Here is a 21,328-nt window from a genome sequence, read left to right as displayed (position 1 = left end):
GCGAGTCTTCTAAGAAATGAACAAAGCATACAGTTTTTGAGATAAAGTTATGTTTATGACTTCTTGATTATAGTTTACTGCTAAAGAAACCAAGAAAATAGTCATTTCTAACATTCTATCCTCAATAATTGGATCCAGTAGAAAATCATACTATGTTAAACACAAAGCCTGAATATTTTATTATCTGTTTTTTACTTATGAGTCACAGAGGTCAAATCTCATGGGAATAAAATACACTCCCTGTAAATACAAACAAGACTAGAAAATAAAAAACACTCCCCAAATCCCAGCTGATGGCCTGCTTGTTGATAAGTGTACCTACTAAGTAACTACCTTCTTATGAAAAAATTTTTAAAGCATGTGTTTGTATAGATGTAAACAATATTTCAAAGTTATTTGATGGGATAAGCATTCATGTACCTAATTCTTTTGTAAGAATTCCACAATATTTCAAATCCAATATAAGATTAATGGTAGGAAAAATAAGCACCTCTTAACATGGGTAGTGCAAAAGGCTTGGAAAGACACCAAATACTTCGTTGTCAGAGGCAGGTTCCGATATACCACCCACGAGATAACTGAACTCTGCCATTTCCAACCAATTAACTATACATGTGGTTTCAGTGTCACTCCGGGACACATGCCAGCACCACCAGGCAAAGCAATGCTACTACCATCCAAAGAAGGTAAAATATGTTTTCATGTATCATGGTGAGATGTGCTTCACAAAGAGCCCTGCTGGGAATATCTATTCCTTCATGCTTCAAAGGTTCACATAGCCAGGATTTAAACCCTGGAGATAGGCTATAATTGATTCCGATTTTTAAAAGTATTAGTTTCACGACTTTGAGCGGAGAAGCACGACACGGGCTAAGAAATCAGCAAATCTAGGGTCAATCCAACTGGGGCAGTTATCAGCTGTGAGGCCCTAGGCATGTTACTTAACCTCTCTGTACTTCCATTTCCTTAACTGTAAAAGAGGAATGATACGAGCACCTCACTGGGCTATAGAGATGACTGAATAAGGAAATATTCCCTCAAGTGTTTAGAACTCTGTGTGGCAGGTTGGGCGCGGTGGCTCACGCCAGGCACTTTGGGAGGCCGAGGCTGGCGGATCATTTGAGGGCAGGAGTTCGAGACCAGCCTGGCCAACATGATGAAACACAATCTCTAACAAAAATAAATAAATAAACAGCCGGGCGTGGTGGCACGTGCCTGTAGTCGCAGCTACTCCGGAGGCTGAGGCAGGTGAATCGCCTGAACCTGGGAGGCGGAAGCTGCAGTGAGACCAGGGCCACGCCACTGCACTCCAGCCTGGGTGACAGAGCCGGACTCGCCTCAAAAAAAAAAAAAAAAAAAAAAAAAGAAACTGCGTGGTACAAGAAAAAATGGTCAATAAATGTCAAGGTGATGCAAAAAGATTACGAGACGACACTGGGGAACCAGACTGAACGGACAGAATGGTGTGAACGTTGCAATCATCGCCAACGGGGACACTAAACATTCACTGACTCTATTTGACTAACATTAGGGGCGGGCAGGACTCAGGATACACAGACGAGTACGTGGGTCTCCGTCCCCGAGAAACCCACCGTCGGTGGCCGCTTGGGGATATCTGGAATTGCAGAGCACAAGAGCAGCGGCCCACGTCGGGCGAAGAGCCATTCCCCCGGACGCCAGCGACACAAACCCGCCTAGCCCACCGCTTCGGGGGAGAGCGCCATCCCCGAGGAAGGGGAGGTGCCAGGAGGGGCCCCCACCCCGACGCCAGCCCCTCACCTTCCGGAAACTCGGGAACAGACAAGTCCTGCTCCCAGCCGTCCACCTTCTGCAAATACTGGTAGACCAGACTGTCCTTCTCCTGCTGGGTGACGGCGTCTAGCAAGGCGTACTCCAGCGAGGTCTGCGCGGGGAGTAGGCCGGAGAGGCTGCGGCCCTGGGCTCCGGGCGCCGCCATGTTCCCTCCGGGCTCCCGAAGCGACCTCTGGGCCCGCGGGAGATTCTCGCTGGGAGAGACGAAACGTTCACTGTCCTGTGGTTCCCAAAGGGCGCATTCACCCTCCACCAGCTCCACTCCACGCCAACGACACTTTTTTCTTTTTAATACGTCCAAGTGCCAAAAGTCCAAATCGTCGCAGTTCCCGGGCACGTAATTAAACTGCCGTCCCGACCTACCCCGCCCTTTCTCGGTCCCCACGCCTCAGCCAAGCCTGGACATTGAGAGCGCCAGATTCAACATGGAAAAGGCTTCAGGGACAGCGTCCTAGAGGCTGTAAGGGAACCACCCCCACCCTCACATTAGAAATTAGCGGGCTTTAGGACAAAAATAAAATACAGTAAATCTGTAGGACTTAGAAGGGCAACCTATTTTTAAAAATTATTTTTAAAGTCTCTTTGACCGGCATCCGCCGATTCGACACGCTACTGTGGTAGCGGGAAGTTGTTCCCGCCAAGACTCTAAAGGTAAAGGGTGTAGGGATAACCTCGAGGGAGAAGGCTTTTTGTAAAGTGGGAGTGACTGGCGGAAGTGGCTTTCACTTATACAGCGTTTTGTCATCTGGGAGTGCTGAAAGTGCGAGCGCGAACAGATTTTTAGGTGGGGGTGCGGGGGAGAGCGGAAGCAGCTGAAGCGGCTCCCTCGGGGCGCCAGTGGCAGGTGGGCGGCGGCGAGGGTCCCTGAGGGCTGGCCTCAGAGTCTTCAGAAGGGGAGGGCTCTGTTTTTTTGGAGCTGGCTGTGCTTAATCTGGAGAGGGTTAAGGCCCCATTCCCTGGCCTTGCAGCCTCTAATGCCAGAAGAGAAGGGAGAGGCTGGCCTGTGACTCCGTTTTGAGCCTGGTGGACAGGGGGCCGGCCACTTTCAGGACCATTAGTGCATTACGGCGTCAGACCTCAATACAAGCCCACCCTTCCACATATTTGAACTTTTCTTCACATATTTGAACTTTTTTTGCTCACTGTGCAGGGATTGTTCGTTGCTGCTGGAGGAAGATCATGGACTGTCCCGGGAAACCGAAGTTGTTGAACATCCATTAGTTGTGGATAAGAGCAGTGACTTGGCGGTTTTTTGCGAATTACACCCCTCTTTGATTATGTTGTGACTAGTTTTGTTAGTAAACTGAGATAGCCATTTAGTGTTTGGGACACCTGTTGAGCCACTTGTCCGGTAACTGTGGTTGGATTTATGAATTATTTGGACGGTTGTCCACTTGAAATAGAACTGACAGTAGCTTCAAAGCTCATTTTAAGATGAAGCTGTTGAACCTATATTTCCCATTAGTGCTTAATTTTCAAAGTATTATTGATTCTTATTCTTATGAATCAAGTCCTGGAAAAAGCCAAGATATTTGAATGAAATGGCACTCATAATGGAAAACTTCACAGTTGCTGCTACTGTGATAGGTTTATCTTAGTTTTATTGTGGTATAAATGGAACAGTAGGTGTTCTCAGGCTCAAGTTTTCTAGCTTGCCAATATGTTCGTTAACAGTCCTTTAGAGTCTCATTGAGTTGGTGGGGGCTTTGTTACCTTTATATTTTTCTCAGGAAAATAATTCCATAACTTTTTGTGACAAGAAATGGACTCTCAATTTACTTAAGATTAATACTTCTTGAATGATAAAATCATTTTGCCATGTTAGAAGACATTTTTTCCGAAGAAGACATTTGGGAATACAAATCTAAAAGAAAACCGAAACAAGTTGATCCAAATAATTGCTCTAAAAATATTCTAAAATCTGTTGAAAAGGGAACAGATGGAAAATACCAGTCAAAACGGAATAGAAAGAGAAAAAGAGCCACGGAAGCTAGAGAGAAGGTGAAGGACCATGAAATATCCCTTGAAGAAGCAGATTGTCAGCCTTCTGCAGCTTCTAGTCAACATTCAAGTTGTGGAGATGGTAGTCAGCAGTCCCAAGACAAGGAGACCACTCCAGGAAAGCTCTGTAGAACTCACAAAAGCAAACACGTGTCCCCAAAGATTCGTCCAGTTTATGATGGATACTGTCCAAATTGCCAGATGCCTTTTTCCTCATTGATAGGGCAGACACCTCGATGGCATGTTTTTGAATGTTTGGATTCTCCACCAGGCTCTGAAACAGGTAAGATTGCAGAAAAGGTAGCAGTTTATAAATAATCTAAAAAGTCTTCATTAGGTCAGACATAACAATTCAGTGAAACGAGAAAGGCAAGCAGTAAACTAAAAGGGAGATGAGACACTGGGAGATACCATACCAGTCAATGGTATAATCATAAAAAAAATGGCAGACTGGAAAACAGTTTAAATACATTTTGTTATTTCATAAAAGTTCCTAAACATCTGGATTATTTTTCGTAAATGTTAATTGAATCCTTACTATGCTGGGTACTTTCACAACCACCATGTAAGGAAGGTGGTGTTGATATTTTATAGATGAAAGTTCTTAAAAGTCAAATACCTTGCCCAATTTGTCGTTTTTATAGAACTGTATAGAAAACTATAAATAGGCCAGGCACAGTGGCTCATGCCAGTAATCTCAGTACTTTGGGAGGTCAAGGCAGGTGGATTACTTGAGCCTAGGAGTTCAAGACCAGCCTGCAAAACATGGTGAAACCCTATCTCTATAAAAAAATACCAAAATTACACAGGTGTGGTAGCTACGTGGAGGCTGAGGTGGGAGGATCACCTGAGCCCAGGAGGTTGAGGCTGTAGGATGTTGTGATCATGCCACTGCACTCCAGCCTGGGTGGGGCAACAGAGTGAGACCTTGTCTGAAAAAAAATAAGTATAGATATAGTGTGGTTTCTAAATATGGTTGTTTTAGCCATCATGCTAATGTATACAGGAAGAGGAACTGTGAAGGAGTCACAGGTGATTAAGATTCTAACAAAAAGATGTGTCAAATGATAACAAAAGTATGCGTTTTTGTCTTTTAAAATATGTGATAAGTATTTAATATAGAAAATCCTACCTGGAATGCATATGGAAAATGCATTGTTGTGATGGTTTATATATTTTAAAGTAATCGTATATACTATATATAGATTTTTTAATCTGAAAAAGTTAAAATTCAGTAAAATAAAAAAAAATATTGTTTTCATATTATAATTCAGAATACATTTCATTATTAACCTGTAGTTATTTTAAAGTACTGCATGAAGATGCAAAAACAACTCCATCTTTAAATTGGGCATTAGCCTTTCCCATAAAAGTATAGCAAGTGAAAACCTCATAAATTTGCTAGTAATTTGCTTTTATGTAACTTGAAAATCAGGAATGGAATTGGAGTCAATGGTTGAAGACCTTAGGGTGAAATGTCCTATAGAGTGAAGCCACCTTAAAAATATTTTCTTTCAGTATTTCACTAAACTCCTTTGAATAGACTCTTAGATGGTTCTTCTTGAATTAAATTCTGTTCTATAACAAATGCTTTTATGAGGCAGTTTTAAGTTAGGTTTTAAACCACGAAGATTTCTAATTTAATATAATATCTTTTTTGAGGGGAAGGAGGTGTCATTTTTTGATAAACCTGGAAATTAACATATACAGGGATATGCAAAGATGGCTTATAGAAAGTTTCTCAATCATAATAGTTTGACAGGGAATAGTTTCCAAATTAGTAAAGCCTTACAATTAACCAATTTCTCAAATTCTATTTTTAGAATAGAATCTATAACTTTTCAGTGTATCAGCAATTATAACTAATCTTATTAAAATTGTTATTATATACAATGTGAATGTTAAATAATGGAACCCAATTTATAGGGCTATTGTTGTCAAAGCTTAGTCTCTGCTTTGATCCTATAATTTTTTTTAATTAAAATTTCAGAGTGTCCTGATGGTCTTCTGTGTACCTCAACAATTCCATTTCATTACAAGAGATACTCTCACTTCCTGCTAGCTCAAAGCAGAGCTAGTGAGCATCCTTTTAGCAGCCCATCACCTGCGTCAGGTGGCAGTTTCAGTGAGACTAAGTCAGGCATTCTTTGCAGTTTTGAGGAAAGATGGTCTTTGAATCGGAACCAAACTGATAACTCAGTTTCAAATGATCCCTTATTGATGACACAGTATTTAAGAAAATCTCCATCTCCAACTGAAGCCAATAAAAAGATTTCTGCTAATATCCAAACATCCCAACAAGCTCTGCAATTTACCGAATTTGTTGAGAATGACAAACTGGTAGGAGTTGCTTTGCCTCTTGCTGATGAAGAATTAAGCAGCCCAAACAACTCAGAACACATAAATTTGCCATTGCCAGAAAATGATTTTAGCGACTGTGGAATCTCCTATTCTCCACTTCAAAGCGATGAAGACCCTCATGATATCGATGAAAAACTGGATGATTCACAACAAGAATTGTTTTTTACAGAAAGCTCAAAAGATGGCAGCCTTGAAGAAGATGACAGCTGTACTTTGCTTATAAAACAACATAGTCCCTTACTGAAGGACCAGGACGAGAGCTGCACCAAAGTGAATAGTTTCTTAACTCAGGATAAGCATGATGAAGGATTGTATAGATTCAGTAGTCTAAATGATTTGTCTCAACCTATTTCCCAAAATAATGAGAGTACTTTGCCTTATGAGCCAGCATATGGTGGTGATTTTGTGTTGTTTCCACCTGCATTGGCAGGCAAGCTTGCTGCTTCTGTTCATCAGGCAACTAAAGCAAAATCTGATGAGCCAGAATTTCACTCATCTCAATCAAATAACCAGAAACAGGTAATTGAAGAGTCAGCTGTTTACAATCAAGTTTCTCTTTCGTTAGTTAAGAGTTTAACGTCGAAACCTTTTGAAAGCCAGGGAGGAGGATATCTTTCTTCCCAACCAACCCAAAGTAAAAATAGAAAATTATCAAGTGAGAGCTTGAATGCTAAGAATAATACTAACTCAGCATGTTTCTGCAGAAAGAAATTAGATGGTGTACCAGTTGGTAAAGCTACAGTTTTAAATACAGAAAACTTTTCTAGTACACCTGCTGCTAAGTCTTTGAAAATATTGCCTTCTGGTCCTAAGTGTAATGCAAGACATCCTTCTACCAAAGTAATGAAGCAAACAGATATAGGTGTGTATTTTGGACTACCTCCCAAAAGAAAAGAAGAGAAATTGCTAGAGGAAAGTGCATTAGAAGGGATAAACTTAAATCCAGTTCCAAGTCCTAATAAAAAGAGGTCCTGGCGGTGCAAGAGGAAAGCAGAAAAATCTTTAAGTGATTTAGAATTTGATGCGAAGAATTTAAATGAGAGTCAGCTTTCTGTGGAACTTTCTAGTGAGAGGTCACAGCGTCAAAAAAAGAGACTTAAAAAGTCAAATTCACCACAGGAAGGAGCATATCAGAAGAGATCAGATCACCTTACTAATGCAGAATGTAAAACAGTCAATTTAAGTAAAGTCAAAATCTTCACAAAATCAGCTCATGGTGGGCTGCAAAGGAGGAACAAGAAAACCCCAGAGTCATCTAATGTAGGAGAATTAAGAAAAAAGACATGTCCATTCTATAAGAAAATACCTGGTAAGTTGAAATGTCAATACGCAATATGTCAACAAAGACAACTTTTGAACTTTGTGTTTATTGCCCTGTTTGGGGTGTTTGTGTGTGCGTATGAAACAATTTTTTGTATGTGTTTCCTTTGCTTTTGTGATACTTCATGAGCCTCTAACATAGATATGATTTTTGCCTATTTGATTTTTTTTTGCTACATTCAATTCATCAAGCTTCTGCTAAATGTCCTCTATATAAGTGACTATACTAGTTAGGTAGATATTACTGGCTATAGAAGGATTAGTAAGAAAGGAGTAGGGATTCAGCTTAATACAAAAGGAGGAAAGGCGTCTCTGTAAATAAATATAATAAAAGGCAGCCTCTTAAGTACTCATGAGAAATACAAAGTACTAAATAGTTTCTAAGAAGGAAAATGTCACAGGTTTTACATATAATAAATGCCAAAAATTTAAAAACCACATTATAACTTGCTTTCTCTGCCTTTTCATATACTTGGTTGCTGAAAGATTTTTAAAACGCTTTGTTGATGTTCTAGATCTATAACTTGTTCAATTTATTTATGTAAAGAATAGCATTTATATGCTTTATAATACCAGTGGTGTTTTTAATAATTTTTTTGATTGATTTTCTGTACCTGAAGTGAGCCTAAAACCATGTGTTGATAAGCCTCAGTAGAATCGAGAAGTTATGCTTATTTATTTGCACATTGCCAATCAGCATACTTAGTTATTTTTTGCATGAGCACATTTTAGAACAGCATTTCTCAACCTCTTCTTCATCACTGCTCCTCTAGGGAGCCTTTTTGGGCATTTTTTTTTTTCTTGTTTCCCACCCCACTCCTCCAGTCTGACTGTGCAGTGAAATTCAAAGATGATAGATATATTGTTTGTGTCTTATTGTACTGTGGCTCTTTGGAGAGCTACACACTTTTGTAACATGTGAGATTATGTTGGCCCTCAACCATTTTTGCTTCCTTAAATCAATACTGTCCCCCTGAGAATTCATGTTTTAGAAGAAAGTTAGCATTCTCCTTTTGCTGTTTTGAAGAAGTAAAGTGCTAAGTATTATGAAAGTATTAGTTAAAGAAGCAATTGGTTTGTAGCTCAAAATTTTATATATATATTTTTTGGTGCAGTTATTCACAAATAAAAGTTTTTATACTGAAATACTTGGTAGAAATGTATAAGACATTCTTTAGTGTCACCTTTTGCTAAATTTATGTGGTATCGGTTTTTAAATGTAGTTAAATTGGAAATAAGATGTAAAGAGGATAGAGGGTTCATTCAGTGTTTGTCATCAAACCGGGTATCTTTGTTAGCTCTTGTTCAACCTACTGTATCGGTATTTTTCTTGCAGGAACTGGCTTTACAGTTGATGCCTTTCAGTATGGCGTGGTTGAAGGTTGTACAGCCTATTTTCTCACGCATTTTCATTCTGATCATTATGCTGGATTGTCTAAACACTTCACATTTCCAGTTTATTGTAGTGAGGTATGTTTCAATTGTCTAACTTTTGACTTTGTAGAATGCTGTGAATTTCTAAGCAATTTCATTAAAAAAGAATGAAACAGTAAGATCTTTCATTCTACTAGAAAAAATATGAGAAAACATATTCCACATAAAAGTTCTAAACTTAAATGGGTTAATGTCGGGTTTCCGTTTTTAGAAAACATATGTTTTATTATGTGGAAAGAAAAGATAAACTATTTCACGATGTATTACAAACAAGAAGTTTCATTTAGTAAACATTCACTGAAAGCCTAAATGGATTCTTAAGACAAAATACAGTCAGCCCGCTGTATCTGTGGGTTCCCTATCCATGGATTCAACCAACTGCAATCGAAAAGATTCAAAAATAAAAACTAATACAACAATAAAAAATAATACAAATTTTAAAATACGGCATAACAACTATATAGCATTTACATTGTATTAGGTGTTATAATTAATCTAAAGATGATTTAAAGGGGTTGTGCATAGGTTGTATGCAAATACTATGCCATTTTATATAAGAAACTTGAGCATCCCCAGAGTTTGGTATGCTCAGCGCGCCCTGAAACCAGTCCCCTGCAGGTACTGAGGGACCTGACTATATCTAACTTCAAGGAGCTTATAGCTCCAGAGGAAGCATTCGTAAATAATGCCACATTGGGATTGGTATTATAATAGAAAAATGAATGGAGTACCTAGGAGTAGGGAGAAGAGAGTGCATTACCCTGTCCTGGGCTAAAGTTAGACACCGTTTTGTGGGTGAAAGATACCTTCAACTAATCATTAAAAGGAGAACATTTTAATGCTTATTACTAAGGGCTTGAACTAGAATTTGATTTAATCCTCACAGCATACTTGAAGTACCCTCTGTTTATTAATGAAGCACCTGAGGTTTGGAGAGGTTAAGTGGTGTGCCCCAGGTCACAGAGCTAGGAATGGCAGAGTCTGAATTTGTATATGCAAATCTGTCTGATTCCAGGATGAGGCAGAGGAAAGAGCGTTCCAAGTAGAGAGTAAAGTTTATGTAAAGGCACAGGCACCTGAGAAATATGCCCATTCCAGGCACTTCAGATTATTCAGAATGGCTAGAAGGAAAGGCAGGGAATAACAGCAGTCAAACCCACAGGAGTGGGCTGAGACCAGATCACTCAGGCTTTTGTATGTCAGGCTGGGACGGATGGACGTTTCATAGATCAGGTGAAGTCAGTGATGATATTCAAGCAGAGTAGTGGCACAGTCATTATAGGAAATTCTTCCTGGCATTATGGAGTGTCTACCTAAATATAAACAGGGAAAGGGATGTTATTAAGATGCTGTGGTTCTAAACTAGATATGAAATAAAATACTTAGTGTCTTACTGTATCAGCAATAAGTGCATCTTGTTTTGTAGATAACTGGCAATTTGTTGAAGAACAAGCTTCGTGTGCAAGAACAATATATTCATCCATTGCCACTGGACACCGAATGTATCGTGAATGGTGTCAAAGTTGTTTTGCTTGATGCCAATCAGTAAGTATTAAAGTCATCTTAATAGCACATTTTTTTTAAATGTTCAAAAGGACAGCGCTTTCGCGTGATTATTTAATAACTTTTTCATTGGAATTAATATGCTTGATATTTCTTAAAACTTGAGTAAGTTGTTTCTCCTTTTGAAAAAAATGTACACAGTTATAGACTCAGATATTAAAAGTAAAGAGATCTTCTAAATGTTATCTGACCCATTTTTTATCCAGTTTAAATTACTACACTTCTCATCTGAGATTCCAGCTTATTTTTTAAAATACTTTAACATATTGTTGCTGCTGTTCTTTGCAAGATAACCTTTTGCCATTTTCTTTAATATCATTTATCATTTATATAAATTAACAGTTTATACTATCTTCAGATACTAGAGGGTCAGTTTTATCTCCCCCCAGCCCTTTTTAAACTAAGAAATCATTCATCCTCTGGATATTAAAGATTTGGAAGATTTTTTTTCTTGGAAATGGCCTGTATTTTTCCCTCTTTTTTTTCATTTAATATAAAGTAGTATCAGCATTCATGTTGTCAAAACACAACTATAAACTCTGCTTCTTTCTACTTTCCATAGAATGTTAGCCCTCTGTACCATGGAGGTCATAGATGAAGAGAAAGAAAACTAAATCTAGGTTTCCCAAAATCCAGGCCAATGCTATTACATCAGGTTGCTTTTAAAGTTTTTTTGATCTACTGTCTTTGCAGCTGTTTGTTGTTGTTGTTGTTGTTGTTATTGTTAAATTGCCAGTTTGAGTTTGTATTTTTATTTTTTGAGATGGAGTTTTGTTCTTTTTGCCCAGGTTGGAGTGCAATGGCACAGTCTTGGCTTACTGCAACTTCCGCCTCCTGGGCTTAAGTGATTCTCCTGCCTCAGCCTCTCGAGTAGCTAGGATTATAGGTGTGCGCTTCCATGTGCAGCTAATTTTTGTATTTTTGGTAGAGGTAGGGTTTCGCCATGTTGGCCAGGCTGGTCTCTAACTCCTGACCTCATGTGATTCGCCCACCTCAGCCTCCCAAAGTGCTTGGATTACAGGGTGAGCCACCATGCCCAGCTGAGTTCTGATTTTTAGTTAACTTTATAGGGTTTTCACCATAGATCACAAAGTTAGCATCAAGCTGTTATCATGTACATAGTTCAATGTTTCAGGTATACAAAACAGTCTTACCTGGCATAATATTCCAAGGGTTCAGAGTTCATTTCCCAGAAGCCGGCCAAGGGCCAGCCCCGAAGACAAGCTTTTCTTGGGAATGTGTGGAGTTTGAGCAACCTGGGTCTGCCTTTCTGCACACCAGTTCTTTTTCTGATGTAAATTTCCTCGAGTTAAAGTGCTACATTTCCTCTGTAGTGCAATGCTATGTCATTGTGGTCAGCTAATAAAGTGTGTTCACTTGTTGATACTGAAATAGATACTGTTCCTTTAGATGCTTGCCTGTGTTAAGAATATTCCTTTGAAATTTGTGTTCAGCTGTCCAGGTGCTGTCATGATCCTCTTTTGTCTTCCTAATGGTACTGTCATATTACACACGGGAGACTTCAGAGCAGATCCCAGCATGGAACGTTCTCTTCTTGCGAAGCGGAAAGTCCATATGCTGTACTTAGATACCACGTAAGAGACGCTTTCTTTGTGTGCTTCCTTTTCCCTCTGACAGCCTTTGTGTATCATGGTCATCAAAATGATGGCTTATTGCCAGTTATTATTTTAAAGGTCTTTATCAGAGGGATGCTATTTGAAAAAAGATGTATATTTGCTTAAGGGCAAATTTGGGATTGCATGTGTTAACTGACTACAGCTCATTTGTTTTGTGATTTATTTTTGAAAATATGGCATATGAGAATCCTGTTACTGAAACAAGGAAGGAAAACTTAGGAGCAAACTTTAGGAAGACACCCTTTTAAGTTGTCCTTTCAGAGTATCTGTGTAGCTATTAATTGTGAAGAGAAGACAGAGGCCAAAATGTGATTCTGTTTTTGAGTATTCAAAGTTACTGGTGTTCTTTTCTTAAAAAGGTAATTTATAAGTGACAGTTCTGAATTCTTGAGTACTATAAATATAATGACATAAGCCATTACATTTTAACTGTATATATATTTCTCCTTAGCTTTATTAAGTAAATAAAAATTATATATATTACTGGTGTGATTTAATATATGATGTGATTTCATATATTAAAATATCTCATCAACTTGTTAGAAATTATCTTAACCATTTCAACCTGTTTCAAGGAGAAGTATGTTTGGATACAATATTTTAGTAAAAGATGGTCTTTCTGCATCCAGTTTTCTCATACTGTAACTGATTTTTCCATTCTTCTATATGGATTTTAAGCACTGGATAAATAAATAAAATAAGTTAAAAAGAAAAACAACTCTTTTTTGTTACCTAGTTCTCTTCTCATACAATTCTGAATTTCGTCATGGGTTTTAATAGGAGAAAGGTTTTTCTTCCTCTTGTCTAGTGGTTGACTAACAAAACAATTCTGAAAATTGGGAAAAATATGTTTATTTGGTTTTTGTAGCTTATTACATTTTTAGGGAAAAAGTGCTTTTCATCTCGAATATAGATATATAGTAGCTTAGAGTTAATTTTTCACTGGGTTGTAGATCTGTTGTATTTGTGTATACATGTATATACACAGTATATATATTTTATGTCTGTAAGAAATGATCTTAATATCAATCATGTCGATATTAACTGATTTAAAACTGTTTCACTAAATTCATAGTTTCATTATTTTAATAATTTTTTATTAGATCAACAATGTTTAGCTCAGATATAATCCTTATCAATAGGATTTTTTGATAGTGTTTGGAGTTAAATAAAAGATATTGAGGTTTGTAATTTATAACTAAAATTGGCCTGCTAGAAATATTTTTGGAGAAAAAAATCTTCAAAAAGATAATTTTTTAAGGATGATGAAAGAAATATAATGAAAAAGATATATTGAAAACTTAGAATTTTGTCATAAGTTAGTAGTAACTGATAAACAATTATAACCACAGACAGTGAAATAACTTGTGGTGTTAATATAGTATACTGCTGTTGTATGCAAGTTGCTAAAGCTTCTTTTCTAAAATAGCATCTGGCTTAAGGCTACGGCTTTCTTATTGTTCTTTTAATAAGTACCATGTTTCCATATTACAGATATTGTAGCCCAGAATACACCTTTCCATCTCAGCAAGAGGTTATCCAGTTTGCCATCAACACTGCCTTTGAGGCTGTAACTCTAAACCCACGCGCTCTTGTTGTCTGTGGTACTTACTCTATTGGAAAAGAGAAAATCTTCCTAGGTGAGTGGTAGGTGTATCTAATTTACATTAATATATTATAAAGATCAGATTCTTTTTGCATAAAGCCCTTTCAGTTTCTACTCTTGCATTTGATAATTATTTCCTGTAATGATTCAATATTACCTTTGAAGTTGAGGGAAAATTTTAGTTTGAAACATTTAATCTTTGAAGGTTTGACTTTATGGAAACATTTGTTAAGTGTGTTTAATTTAGGCTTTCTAGATGTAAGAAATGTAAAGAGCAACTGCTCGTGCTGCATTATTATTTAATAAACTTTGAAAGATGACTAATACATAATTGTATTGCTGCATTCTTTGAGGATGATAGTTAATTATATTAGCAATCAGTTTTAATTTTTGTTCCTAAATGATTTCTGGATATATAACTGTAGTTTGTCCAGGTAGTATTATACTAATTTGCAAAATATTTCCATTTCTTCTTAAGTACGGTCACATTATATCACACATTAAGGGTGATAAAGCTGGGGCTTTTAACCTCCCCAAATTTAGTTCCTTCCCTTCCTCTACCTACTTTCCATACACTTTTGCAGTTTTTAAATAGTCTTTAAAAATAAATTATTTGGTTTTCTCACAATTTATTCTGCACAGTAAACTAAAACAATGATTCAGCCTTTTTTGAGATATCATGGTAAAAGTGTGAATGTTTTGAATTTCCTTTTATTTGGTAAATTCTTACTTTAAAATTTGCTTAAACTGTAACTTTTTTCACCAGCTGTAAGTTTACTATTTTTAACCTTTTCCTTTGCCCATAGCCATTGCTGATGTTTTAGGTTCAAAAGTGGGCATGTCCCAAGAAAAATATAAAACACTACAGTGCCTCAATATACCAGAAATTAATTCACTCATCACTACAGACATGTGCAGTTCATTGGTTCACCTTCTCCCAATGATGCAAATTAATTTCAAGGTAAGCATTCAAAAGATACGTGTTTTGGGGAGAACTAAAAAATGTAATCTGATAATTGTAGACTGCATTTAACTTAGAGGGATTCAATTATAATAGAGTCACTCATAGTAAAATTTGCCCTAGACAGTCTTTTAAGAGGAATTTTAAATGTTTGTGGTTTTTCTATAAGTGCAACTCTGTAGAGTAGTTCATATGCCCACCAGAAGTTTAGGAACTAGAGAACTAACATGTAGGAAGGAACCAAAATGGAAAGGTATGCAGCTGTCTGGTCATTCAAATCTTCAATTTTTAAGATTATTTTCCAGTTCTTTCTAGGTCAGTGAGGAAATGAGGGGAGAATCTAAGAAATTCTTACTTTACTTCAGGTCTGTTCTATTCTTTATTAATATTAAGCCTCTCTAGATTGATATATATTGAAAATTTACTTGTCATGACAATTAAATGAAATAGTAGAAGTGTGTCCTAAGATGAAGTTTGAGCATTAGTTCCAAGGTGTAAATTAAGACATATGATATGACCTTCCTGGGATTTGGGGGCTTATTTGTCAGATTTATTCATATACTAACTAAGGGTTGTTCCATATACTACCATTTTGACACCTGGCAGTTGAATACATCAAACCTGTATGTTAAAAAGGAAATTTAGAACATAATGCATGGAACAATGTATTTTCACATTTGCTGTTGTGTTTATGAAATAAAAAGAATGAATGAGAATGAGGCAATGGAGACAGTAAGACTAGAGCATGGCGTAAAGAGGGGATGGATACTTTGATGGCCAAAGGGAGGGGGTTTGCTTGTTTGTTAACTGTCAGAGATGAGAATTTTGATGTTGTGAGGGTCAGGGAGAATCTAAGATAAGAGGATAATTGATGAAGTAAGGTTTCTGAGCAGGATCTGAAACATAGGTAGTGAGGTGCATCCACTTTGAACAGAAAGAGGGCCACGTCTTCCTTTGGCAATTCCCTCACAACCTACCACTCTGCAGAGTGTGCTCTGATGCATATGGCCTTCTTTTAGAGAGCATGTATGTATAAATCCCAACTTAAACAAGATTTACATTTTCACAACTACAAATTCAAGCATAATTTTTTTTTTGAGACAGAGTCTTGCTCTGTTGCCCAGGCTGGAGTGCAGTGGTGCAATCTTGGCTCATTGCAACCTCCACCTCCCAGGTTCAAGAGATTCTCATGCCTCAGCCTTCTGAGTGGCTGGAATTATAGGCATATGCCACCATGCCCTGTTAATTTTTGTATTTTTAGTGGAGACAGGGTTTCGCCATGTTGTCCAGGCTGGTCTTAAACTCCTGAGCTCAAGTGATCTGCCCTCCTCAGCCTCCCAAAGTGCTGATGCTACAGGTGTGAGCCACCATGCCTGGCCTAAGATAACTTTTTAATACAGGAATTCAAATTGGTTTTAATAACTCAGAAATGTTCATTCTGAATATTTTTTTGAGGCTAGCGTCCTTGGAGGAGTGATCTGGAGTCATTAAATCTATATTTTTGATAGTCGTCAAGTCATGATTTTATAATAAAACACAAGTTCTTTATGAAAAGGTCAATCTGTAAGGCTCCTAGATGCTGATGATGGAATAGATGATGAGAGATAGAGAAAGCTGAGAAAGGGCAAGTGGTTTCCATTGGAAGATGGGGTTTACTGATCTCCTGCCCAGGAGACTGTAAGCTTGCAGAAAGTGAAGTCTGTATCCTCTTGTCCTCCACACTGACACAAGCTACTACGTAATATTGGAGCAGATATTTATTGGTATTGCCTTCAGTAGTCCCTCCCCTTCCTCCATTAAAGTGACTAGGTATTGATAATATTTTTTGAAGACTTTTTTCTTTTAAAATTCACTTATTAAACATTCTAGCAATGATAATCAAATATGTATTTAAAATGTTTTTGAATAGGTGATACATTGACAAGGGTAAAAACAAAAATATAAAATGGCATATTGTAAAAAGTTTTGTTCCCTCTCCTGTGCCTGATTTACTCACATATTTTCAGAAAATTTCTCACCTCTAGGACACAAATGGAGCAGAAGCTGATGGTAATCATAATACTACATTTTAGTTTGTAATTCGAGCCCATTTTTTTTTAACCAGCCAAAAATTGTGTTTCATGAAAGGTAATTACTTTTTGTGAAAAGGTAATCCTAATGGTTTTCAAGGCGCCCAATGCACCTTTGAAAGGCTATAAATAATACCATTCATGCCATCTAATTCAACATCCGAAGTTCACATATGTGCTAAATAGTTGACTACCACCTCTGATTTAAACCTGATTGATTGATGATGGTAAAGTGTTACAACAATGATATTATAGATGATTATTTGCATGCTGAAAAAATTATTCTAGTAATATTGCTAAAAGTATTTTTCTTCCAAACTGGTTACTAATAAATGGAGAGAGACAAGTCATAAATCAGGGATTTCATGTTGACTAAACTATTCTTAATAAATTTCCTCATGAGAATGTTTTCAGATTGTGGTTAATGGACTTCTTATACCTGTCGGTAGTCCTTTTTTTCTGTATGTTTGGCTTGTATGATAATATCTGAAGTTTTTGTTTATGGCACAGGTTAAAGATGTTTTTATGGTAACTCTAATTTGTCCCACAAAAAGCAAATGTTATCATTTAATTCTTCTGGATGTTTTTGCAGAGACAAATGGGAATGGACAGGTTTGATGATACGTATTGAAAGTTGGACTTATTTTATGTATTATATGTAAAATTATTATAAACCTCAGTTTCCTATTTTTTTTTCTTTGTGAGGACAAGGGCAGAAGGAATAGTGATTAAACAAATTACATTAGGTAGGTGCTAGACTAAGCAAAACTTGCAAATGTGCAGAGCCAAGAATACTGAAATGGAAATTTAGTTATGTATCCATAACTAACTTTTTTTGTATGTGTATAGTAATTGAAGAAATATGGTTGTCTTATGGTAGGTATTTTGATATTCACTTCTAATTAATATAGGGTTCTTATTCGATATAAAAGAGATCAAAAGATTGTTATCAATTCATCAATAAAGTGAATTTTATTATTAATTCATTCTAAGTCTTTGAAACTTTGGGTTTTGGTCTTCAGACCAGAAATATTAGATTTTTTTGTATCCTTCATGCCGTTATTATTTATAACTGGATTTCTCTTATCTTTCAAAGATTGAACTTCAGTCATTGATTTTTCTAAGAGTTTTATCAAATGTCATCATTTATTATGACTTTAGGGAAGTTTTATTTCACTCAGGGCTTATAAGGGGAGCATATTACTTCCAATGATAGTGGCATGAAAAGTTTTAAAATAAATCTAGTTTATGTTTAAAGGGTGAAAGGCGCAAATACCTGAAAAGAATGCTATTAAGCAGCTGTAAAATGTATCTCTGTGTTGAGTATAATGCCATTCACAGAAAATTATTTCTTTCTGTCCGCCTAGCTATCACCTGTTGGTGTATATGCATGGAGATGTGTTTGCCGTTATTGATATTATCTTTGTGGAGTAAGATTTGGAGAGTAGTTTTGTTTTTGTTTTTGGTAGCTATCGGAATTGTAATTTGTTTACACCTAATTGCTTGTGTTTCAAGTTATCTCATTATACTTGTTTTTTTCCAGACTGTGCTTGTTTAACTTCAGATAAGTGAAGGAGAAAATATTTCATATATGTATTTTTTTCAAGGATTATTTTTTAGAAGCATGGCACTAGGTATTTTAAGCTAATGCTTAACAAGTGACAACTCCCTATGCCTACACCAATGTAACTTCTTTAATCAGTCTGTTTTATTCCACATAACTCATCTCCATTGACCTCTAAATCGATATGCTATTTTTATTTAACAGAGCTTACAGAGTCATTTGAAGAAGTACGGTGGGAAATATGATCGGATTTTGGCATTTAGACCTACAGGATGGACACACTCTAACAAGTTCACTAGTATAGCAGATGTTATTCCCCAGACCAAAGGAAACATATCAATATATGGTATAGTTATTAAATTTTGTCACTTTTAATGTTTATAATTACTTTATATTTTTTAAAAGTGTTGTAAAAATTGAATCAAAAAAAAAATAGGCACCAAAGAATTTAACAATTCAAGAGTTTTCAAATCTCTCTGCAACTCTAATTCTGTATCTAGTCCATTGTAAACTGATGTAAAAGAACCTGATTAGTAAATAGACATTGATGAATACAGATCATTTCACTTGTGTGATCAGTGATACTGAGAGGAAATTGCAGAATTACTCGAAAGGAGGACTGCTGTGGTTATATACCGGAAGTATAGATAACACTGTGAAATTGGGAGCAGGAAGATGATGGGCTAGATGTGGTGACAGCAGGAGATACAGACTTGCCTGTTTTCATCCTTGGAGAAGGTTTACCAGTGCCTTCAGAGTTGGCTTATCGCAGTGACAGCTGATGGAAACATGTTTGGTGTGTCTCCAGACCAGTGATTTACCCTCAGCCTCTAAAGACTCTAGTTTACTGAAAATAGGATCCTTCCCACCTTTCTCTGTGATACCTGATCTTCAATAAAGAAGATAAAGGGTGTGTTTCTTTGTTTTTGTTTTTGTTTTTAAATACGTGCAAAGTTTAGGGACAAATCTGCTTACCTGCTCTGGAGGTGAGTGTCCTGGTTGTTAGTCTTCACATTTGACTCATACTTCTTCCATAATTTCCTGAAACCTGTAGCTAACTAAAGTGTCTAAAGGAAGAAATGTTTAAAAAGAAGAAAATCCTAATTAAATAGGACTCTCTAGAAATGCATATTATTAAGTATATACACAAAAAAGTCATAGATTTTTGAACGTTCTAAGTTTCATATCTGTGTTTGTCCGTTCTCACGCTGCTTTAAAGAACTACCTGAAACTGGATAATTTATGCATAATAGAGGTTTAATTGACTTGCAGTTCCACCAGCTTAACAGGAAGCATGACTGGGAGGCCTCAGGAAACTTGCAGTTATGACAGAAGGCAAAGGGCAAGCAATCACAACTTACCCTAGTGGAGCAGGAGAGTGAGAGAGAGAGAGCACAAAGCGGGAAGTGCCACATACTTTGAAACCATCAGATCTGAGAACTCACTCACTATCTTATTATTGTTTGGTTTCTTTTTTTGAGACACAGTCTTGCTCCACTGGTCAGGCTGCAGTGCAGTGGCACGATCACGGCTCACTGCAACCTCCGCCTCCCAGGCTCAAGCATTTCTTCTGCCTCAGCCTCCCCAGTAGCTAGGATTACAGGCGCCTGCCACCACACCTGGCTAATTTTTGTGTTTTTAGGAGAGATGGGGTTTCACCATGTTGGCCAGGCTGATCTTCAACTCCTGACCTCAGATAATCCACCTGCCTCTGCTTCCCAAAGTGCTGGGATTACAGGCATGAGCAACTGCACCTGGCCAAGAACTCACTATCACGAGAACAACAAGGGGGGGATCCGTCCCCATGATTCAATGACCTCCTACCAGGCCCCTCCCCCAACACATAGGGATTACAATTTGGGATGAGAGTTGGGTGGGGACACAGAGCCAAACCATATTGGTATTATTTTAATGTCTTAATCTTTATTATTCATAAAAGGTATCAACAAGCTTTCTTATCAAAACTAAAGCACCAAGGAGTTTTTGACAAAAATATCATGGATTGCTTTTCTCTTTTGTTTTATTCTATTTTATTTTAGGACTGTGAATTTTTAAATTAATTTGATTTTTAGTGTACAACTTCATTTCTTTGGTGTTACAGGAATTCCTTACAGTGAACACAGCAGCTACCTGGAAATGAAACGCTTTGTCCAGTGGCTGAAGCCCCAGAAGATCATACCTACTGTAAATGTTGGCACCTGGAAATCTAGGAGCACGATGGAGAAATATTTTAGAGAGTGGAAACTGGAAGCTGGATATTGATAATATCTCGGAGGATTCAGTAGTAGTTAAGTTCCTTGGTTGTAGCTTGTTAGTAGTGAAGTCTATAGAGATATGAAATGTACTTTGTGTGGAAAACCTTCATGAAGATTGTTCAGATAGTTTAGTTTCTCATTTATGTTTGAACAACATGTTCCTGGTGCTGAATGCCTCTCAGCATCATCAAGGATAACTGAAACTGAGTCTCCCTGGGACCCTTAATTTCTTGCCCCTTGTCCTCCATGGGCAGTTATATTCTGCATCAAGCCCTAGAAGAGGAAGCAAAGGCAGATTCAGGGACCAAAAGGATTAAGGATAATTAATAAACTAGATTGAAACATGATATGTATAAGCAATTATGTATCTTTAAAATTATGTGATGAAACTTTTATATGTATACTTAAATAAAATTAATATAAAATTTGCTCTACTGTCTTTTGGTGGTTTTTTGTTTTATTTTTAATAGGCTTTATTTATTTTAAATTTATTATTATTATTTTTTGAGACAGATTCTTGCACTGTCACCCAGGCTAGAGTGTAATGGCGTGATCTTGGCTCACTGCAACCTCTGCCTCCCAGGTTCAAGTGATTCTTCAGCCTCAGCCTCCCGAGTAGCTGGGATTACAAGCGCCTGCTACCATGCCTGGCTAATTTTTTGTATTTTTAGTAGAGATGGAGTTTCACCATGTTGGACAGGCTGATCTCAAACTCCTAACCTTGTGATTCACCCACTTTGGCCTC

At 37.2% G+C, this 21,328-nt stretch overlaps 2 protein-coding genes across 6 annotated transcripts in view; one reads left to right on the top strand and one right to left on the bottom strand.

Annotated features, from left to right (window-relative positions):
* NHLRC2 (NHL repeat containing 2) overlaps positions 1–2,154 on the bottom strand; it is a 55,511-nt gene extending 53,357 nt beyond the window's left edge. The window contains exon 1 of one of the 2 annotated variants that reach the window (XM_017537630.2): positions 1,780–2,154. In XM_017537630.2, the coding sequence (XP_017393119.1) occupies positions 1,780–1,957 (178 nt within the window). In that variant the 5' untranslated portion in view covers positions 1,958–2,154. The remainder of the gene's footprint in view (positions 1–1,779) is intronic. The other variant, XM_017537633.2, reaches the window with a different exon arrangement.
* Positions 2,155–2,357: 203 nt separating this feature from the next.
* DCLRE1A (DNA cross-link repair 1A) lies at positions 2,358–21,012 on the top strand. Of its 4 annotated transcripts, none has more exons than XM_017537625.2 (10): positions 2,358–2,463; positions 2,963–4,096; positions 5,804–7,483; positions 8,831–8,964; positions 10,355–10,473; positions 11,946–12,086; positions 13,623–13,768; positions 14,541–14,695; positions 18,533–18,674; positions 20,430–21,012. In XM_017537625.2, exons 2-10 carry the CDS (start codon positions 3,631–3,633, stop codon positions 20,588–20,590), a joined length of 3,144 nt encoding a protein of 1,047 aa, XP_017393114.1. In that variant the 5' UTR covers positions 2,358–2,463; positions 2,963–3,630; the 3' UTR covers positions 20,591–21,012. The 4 variants fall into 4 exon arrangements, with proteins under 4 accessions (XP_017393114.1, XP_037597653.1, XP_017393116.1 ...); XM_017537626.2 differs by having other exon boundaries at positions 2,420–2,508; XM_037741725.1 differs by lacking the exon at positions 11,946–12,086.
* Positions 21,013–21,328: the final 316 nt, after the last annotated feature.

The sequence above is a fragment of the Cebus imitator genome, unplaced genomic scaffold, assembly GCF_001604975.1.
Source record: "Cebus imitator isolate Cc_AM_T3 unplaced genomic scaffold, Cebus_imitator-1.0 Scaffold104, whole genome shotgun sequence".
Taxonomy (NCBI): Eukaryota; Metazoa; Chordata; class Mammalia; order Primates; family Cebidae; genus Cebus; species Cebus imitator.
This window is presented reverse-complemented; position numbering and strand designations above follow the sequence as displayed.

Excerpts from the sequence above, each read along its gene's own strand:
- DCLRE1A (XM_017537625.2), top strand. The coding sequence starts at position 3,631 with ATGTTAGAAGACATTTTTTCCGAAGAAGACATTTGGGAATACAAATCT. Across the intron at positions 12,087-13,622 it reads ATGCTGTACTTAGATACCAC|ATATTGTAGCCCAGAATACA; the intron begins GTAAGAGACGCT and ends TCCATATTACAG. Across the intron at positions 18,675-20,429 it reads AGGAAACATATCAATATATG|GAATTCCTTACAGTGAACAC; the intron begins GTATAGTTATTA and ends TTGGTGTTACAG.